This window comes from Piliocolobus tephrosceles, unplaced genomic scaffold, assembly GCF_002776525.5.
Source record: "Piliocolobus tephrosceles isolate RC106 unplaced genomic scaffold, ASM277652v3 unscaffolded_209, whole genome shotgun sequence".
Lineage (NCBI taxonomy): Eukaryota > Metazoa > Chordata > Mammalia > Primates > Cercopithecidae > Piliocolobus > Piliocolobus tephrosceles.
The window spans coordinates 2,505-8,133 of NW_022303087.1; the positions used below are offsets into that span (position 1 = coordinate 2,505).

The following is a 5,629-nucleotide window of genomic DNA, read 5'->3' on the forward strand; positions in this document are numbered from 1 at the left end:
GCCACTTTTTTTTTTTTTTTTTGAGATGGAGTCTCACTTTGTTGCCCAGGCTGGAATGCAGTGGCACGATCTCAGCTCACTGCAAGCTCTGCCTCCCAGGTTCACACCATTCTCCTGCCTCAGCCTCCCGAGTAGCTGGGACTACAGGCACCGGCCACCACGCCTGGAGAATTTTTTGTGTTTTTTGTAGAGACAGGGTTTCACCATGTTAGCCAGGATGGTCTCGATCTCCTGACCTTGTGATCCGCCCGCCTCAGCCTCCCAAAGTGCTGGGATTACAGGCGTGAGCCATCGTGTCCGGCCTGTGATAGCCACTTTTGTGTATTTTTTTCCTTATTTCCCTTGCCTTGCTAATGTTGAGCAGCATGAACTTGCTTTCTAACGCTGTTTTAGGCTGTCCCTGGTGTATTTCAGTAATACCTGTTTTCCCTCAGCCTGTATTACTGTAATTGTTCATTCTACATGAAAGCTAAGAAACTGAAATTAGAAGAGCACTTATCTGCTACTTGCCAGTTTTGTGCGAGTGTGCTATGTGTATGTGTCAATTTCCCTTTAAAATAACTATTTATTTTAAAATAACTATTGGCAATAAGGAAACTGTTCAAAGTAGAGGCAGATCTTGATACAAAGATGTTAATCACAGGGTTGTTTATAATAGCAATATACATACACATTTGGCTAGTACTAGGCGAATAGGAAAATAAATCATGTTGTGTGTATACAAAAAAAAAAAAGAATATTCCACCAAGGTAAACTAGTTTCTTTATACTCCTCATAAATGTAGGATGCAGATTAAGAGGCTAACAAGACATAAGAACTGGCCGGGCGCGATGGGTTACGCCTGTAATCCCAGCACTATGGGAGTCCGAGGTGGGCAGATCACCTGAGGTCAGGAGTTCAAGACAAGCCTGGCCAACGTGGTGAAACCCCATCTCTACAAGAAAATACAAAAATTAGCCAGGCGTGGTGGGCGCCTGTAATCCCACCTACTCGGGAGGCTGAGGCAGGGGAATTGCTTGAACTTGGGAGGCGGAGGTTGCAGTGAGCCAAGATTGTGCCACTGGACTCTAGCCTAAGCAACAGAGCAAGACTTCGTCTCAAAAAAAAAGGCCTAACAGTTAACTAAGTATAGTACCTAACTCTGGACTGGATTCTGTACTAGATGGGGAAAATGCTCAAAAAGATATTATTAGATGAACTGGCAAAATTAGAATAGGGACCTGGTATATTAGCTAAATATACTGTATCAATGTAAACTTTTGAAGATAACTCTTCTGTGGTTATATAACAGAATATCCCTATTCTTAGAGAACACGAACTGAAGTATTTAGGGATAAGGGGCTATGATATACGTAACTTATCCTCAAGTGGTTTATATGTATACACACACAATCATACATCACACACACATACATATATTCATACATAGATATATTTTATTATATATGTTACATATTATGTTATATATTATATATTATATAACACAGGTCTATTATTACATAAGATGTATAATATGTATTCTATATAATATAGAATACATATAATTGTATATATTATATAAATATATATAATTATATGTGTGTATATAAATATATATATATATAGAGAGAGAACTCATGCCCAAGTAATAAAACAATTCAAATATACAGAGTGGACAGGGCTGTGTCTTTTCGTGAATAAAACTGAGACACATATCCCAGAAAGCCCAGACAGAGTCTCGCTCTGTCGCCCAGGCTGGAGTGTGGTGGCACAATCTCGGCTTACTGCAACCTCCGCCTCCCGGGTTCAAGCAATTCTCCTGCCTCAGCCTCCCAAGTAGCTGGGACTACAGACGAGCGCCACCATGCCCAGCTAATTTTTGTACTTTTAGTTGAGACGGGGTTTCACTATGTTGGCCAGAATGGTCTTGATCTCTTGACCTCGTGATCCGCCCGCCTCGGCCTCCCAAAGCGCTGGGATTACAGGTGTGAACCACTGTGCCTGGCCTTTGCGTTGGTTTTCTTGCTGCTCCTGTTTTGCTCTCCCCCTCCCCATCCCCCACTCTTGCCCCTGGGAGTGCTCGTCCCAAACAAGCTCCAAGCCCAACAGCCTTTCTTTGAGGCCTGCTTGCAGGGGAGCCCAAACCAAAGCAGATGTTCCAGGCTGAATTGTGCTCCTCCAGATTCATACGTTGAAGTCCTAACCCCAGGTCCTCAGAATGTGTCTGTATTTGGAGATAGGGTACTATGGTCTCAGTGTTTGCGTCCCACCAGAATTCAGGTTGGAACCTCATCTCCAACGTGATGGTATTATGAGGTGGTGGCTTTAGGGAGGTGAGAGGCTCTGCCCTTACTAATAAGATTAAGGTCTGTATCAGTCCATTCTCGAATTTCTGTAAATAAACACCTGAGACCAGGTAATTTATAAAGAAAAGGGGTTTGGTTGGCTCGCGGGTCTGCAGGCTGTACAGGAAGCATGCTGGCATCTGCTCAGCTTCTGGGGAGACCTCCGGAAGCTTCCAATCATGACAGAAGGTGAAGGGGGAACAGATGTCTCACATGGCCAGAGCGGGAGCAAGAGAGTTGACAGGGAGGTGCTACACACTTTTAAACAACCAGATGCCACGAGAACCCACTCATTATCAGGAAGACAGCACCAAGCCATGAGGGATCCACCACTAACCAAACACCTCCCACCAGGCCCCATGTCCAACTCTGGGGAGGCTGAGGCAGGAGAATGGGTTGAACACAGGAGGTGGAAGTTACGGTGAACCAAGACTGCACAATTGCACTGCAGCCTGTGTGACAGAACCAGACTCTGTCCCAAAAAAGAAAAAAGGAAAAAAGAAATAAGTTATGGAGCACCTATTACCCTTCTTGCACTGGTTCCTGGGGAGCTCAGAGCCTATCTTTTGCAAGTGTCCTGATCCTCTTGCAGGCCTTTCATGTATATTTCCTTCCTGGCTTCCTCCTGTTTTTATCACACTTTTGAACCTGCTGTCAGGTGAAAAATCAAGGTGGGCCCAAAATATAAGAGCTCATGAATTTGATGAGTGTCCTGGACAGTCCAGCTCTCAGGGTTGGGGAGTTGGGCAGAGAGGAAGGAGTGCATTCCAGGGACCAGGGCCAGAAGCAGAGGGGCTCCAGGCCAAAGTAGGATTTCCAGGCTGAGGAAAGAGAGGCCATGGGTGGATAGAGGGTCTAGACCAGGACACGGACAGAGGGCATATCTGGAGGCTCAGCCAGAAATAGCTCCCTCCAGAAAGTAGACAGTGAGTCTGGGGCTGAGCTGCAAGGAGGAAGGGGAGGTGGGAGAGAATGGATGGACCGGTGTTCAGTGAGCCGACTCCTCCTATCCTGGCCTATTTCCCTAGGGGACACGCCTGGGAGACTGTGATCCTCCCCTCCAGGCTGCTTTCCCACTGGTGCCAGGATTCCCCCAACGCCACACTGAGAACCCAGAAGCATCAAATCATATGAGAGAGAAGAAATGAAGTGAGGGGGCAGGATTTCTGGTTGACAAACAGGGTATTTATTGAGGGATTACTGGGTACAGGCAGAAGGGCTGACTGGCTTGGGATGCAGAGACCCCTCCCCTGGGATCCTGCAGCTCCAGGCCCCTGTGGCTGGGGTGAGGGTTGGGAACCTACGAACATTCTGCAGGGGCCACTGTCTTCTCCACGGTGCTTCCTTCATGCGTGACCTGGCAGCTGTAGCTTCTGCGGGACCTCCACTGCTCGGGCCTCAGGCTCAGGTAGCTGCTGGCCGCGTACTTGTTGTTGCTCTGTTTGGAGGGCGTGGTCATCTCCACGCCCTGGGTGATGGGGGTACCATCTGCCTTCCAGGTCACCGTCAAGATTCCCGGATAGAAGTCACTCATGAGACACACCAGCGTGGCCTTGTTGGCTTGGAGCTCCTCAGAGGATGGCGGGAACAGAGTGACTGAGGGGGTGGCCTTGGGCTGACCTGTGTGGACAGAGGAGGGGGTGAGAGATGACAGGGAGTGTGGGGTGTGTGGAGCGCCTCTCTCTGTCTAAAGTCTCTGGGAGGATTCACGGTGTGGTTGTCTGGTTCACCCAGGGCCTCTTCCTCCTCTTCATTCCCTCCTTTCCACTGGAGCCCTCTGGAGAGCAGACAGCCCCGTTGCCTTCCTATAAGCCCTTCTCAAGTCACCTTTCCCAGGCATCCTGGCCCGGCCCTTTCCTCTGCAGCCTCAGTTTCCCCATGTGAACCCAGGACAGGCCGCGCTCCCTCCTTCCTGGTTTCTGGAGTCTGAGTTTGGAATCTAGGGGTCTCCCCCACAGCCCACAAAACTGTCCTGGCAGGGTGTGGGGAGGCCCAAGCCTGGCATGGCCTGCAGCTTCCCTTCCCCTGGGACACCAGGTTGTGCCCCAGCCGGGCCCACTCAGCTCTCCTGGTGAAGCGCGGACTCCACCCAGACACACCCTGGGGCTCTGCCGTCGCCCTGTCCCCACCAGCCCGACCACAGGACCCTTCACATCTTGGAGCTGCTCCCCCAGACTTCAGGTCACCACAGCCCCCATGCCCACCCCAGCAGCCTCTGATGCCCCTGGACTTCACCTGGCGGCCCTGGAGTTCTCTGCACCCCCGTTTCCTCCCCACTAGTCACCTCCTGAGTCTAACGTGCCATTCCTCAAATGAAGGTGGGAGGCCGACCCGTGAACAGAGAGACACTGGGCCCCAGAGATGACAGGGCTCCAGGGACAGACACATCTCTGCCCTAAGAGACCCCCTCCTTTCTGGTAACTGTCCTGGGAGGGCTAGGCCCTCGGGCCTCACCCAGTCTCACCCATCCCTCTGTGTCCCCATGTCCTCACGACCCAGCACAGGCCACAGAGCTGCAGTCTAGACCCAGAACCCTCTCTGTGCCCTCCATTGGTTTCTCCTCAAGGTGACCCCTGCGTCCCCAGGCCCCTGTGTGGCCCTCCCATGCTGGATGGGCATGCAGTCCTCAGCCTAGATCCTGGGGTCCCGGGGACTGTCTCTAAGGCCACTGCAGGGCGCCTCATCAGAACTGGCCCCTGTCCCTCACTGAGACATCTGCCCTGGGAGAGAGGAGGAGCCCTGATGATCCTGCTCAATCCCAGTACAGGCCCCAGGACCATGCTGACACCCAGGCTGGAGTGAAACGTGATTTTCTTGGCTCACCGCAACCTCTGCTTTCCGGGTTCAAGCGATTCTCCTGCCTCAGCCTCCTGAGCAGCTGGGATTACAAGTGCACGTGACCCCTTGCCTGGCCAATTTTTTTTTTTTTTTCTTGCGACGGAGTCTCGCTCTGTCGCCCGGGCTGGAGTGCAGTGGCCGGATCTCAGCTCGCTGCAAGCTCCGCCTCCCAGGTTTACACCATTCTCCTGCCTCAGCCTCCCGTGTAGCTGGGACTACAGGCGCCCGCCACCTCGCCCAGCTAGTTTTTTGTATTTTTTAGTAGAGACGGGGTTTCACCGTGTTAGCCAGGATGGTCTCGATCTCCTGACCTTGTGATCTGCCCGTCTCGGCCTCCCAAAGTGCTGGGATGACAGGCTTGAGCCACCGCGCCCGACCTTGACTGGCTAATTTTTAGTATTTTTAGTAGAGATGAGGTTTCACCATGTTGGCCAGGCTGGTCTCAAACTCCTGACCTCAGGTGATCT

The 5,629-nt window shown here is 51.2% G+C and overlaps 1 gene segment (V, D, J or C); it reads right to left on the bottom strand.

Moving 5' to 3' along the window:
• Positions 1 to 3,491: 3,491 nt before the first annotated feature.
• Positions 3,492 to 5,629, bottom strand: part of LOC113220004 — a 7,977-nt gene continuing 5,839 nt past the window's right edge. The window contains 1 exon segment of the C gene segment in view: positions 3,492 to 3,944. Within this exon segment, the coding sequence occupies positions 3,625 to 3,944 (320 nt within the window).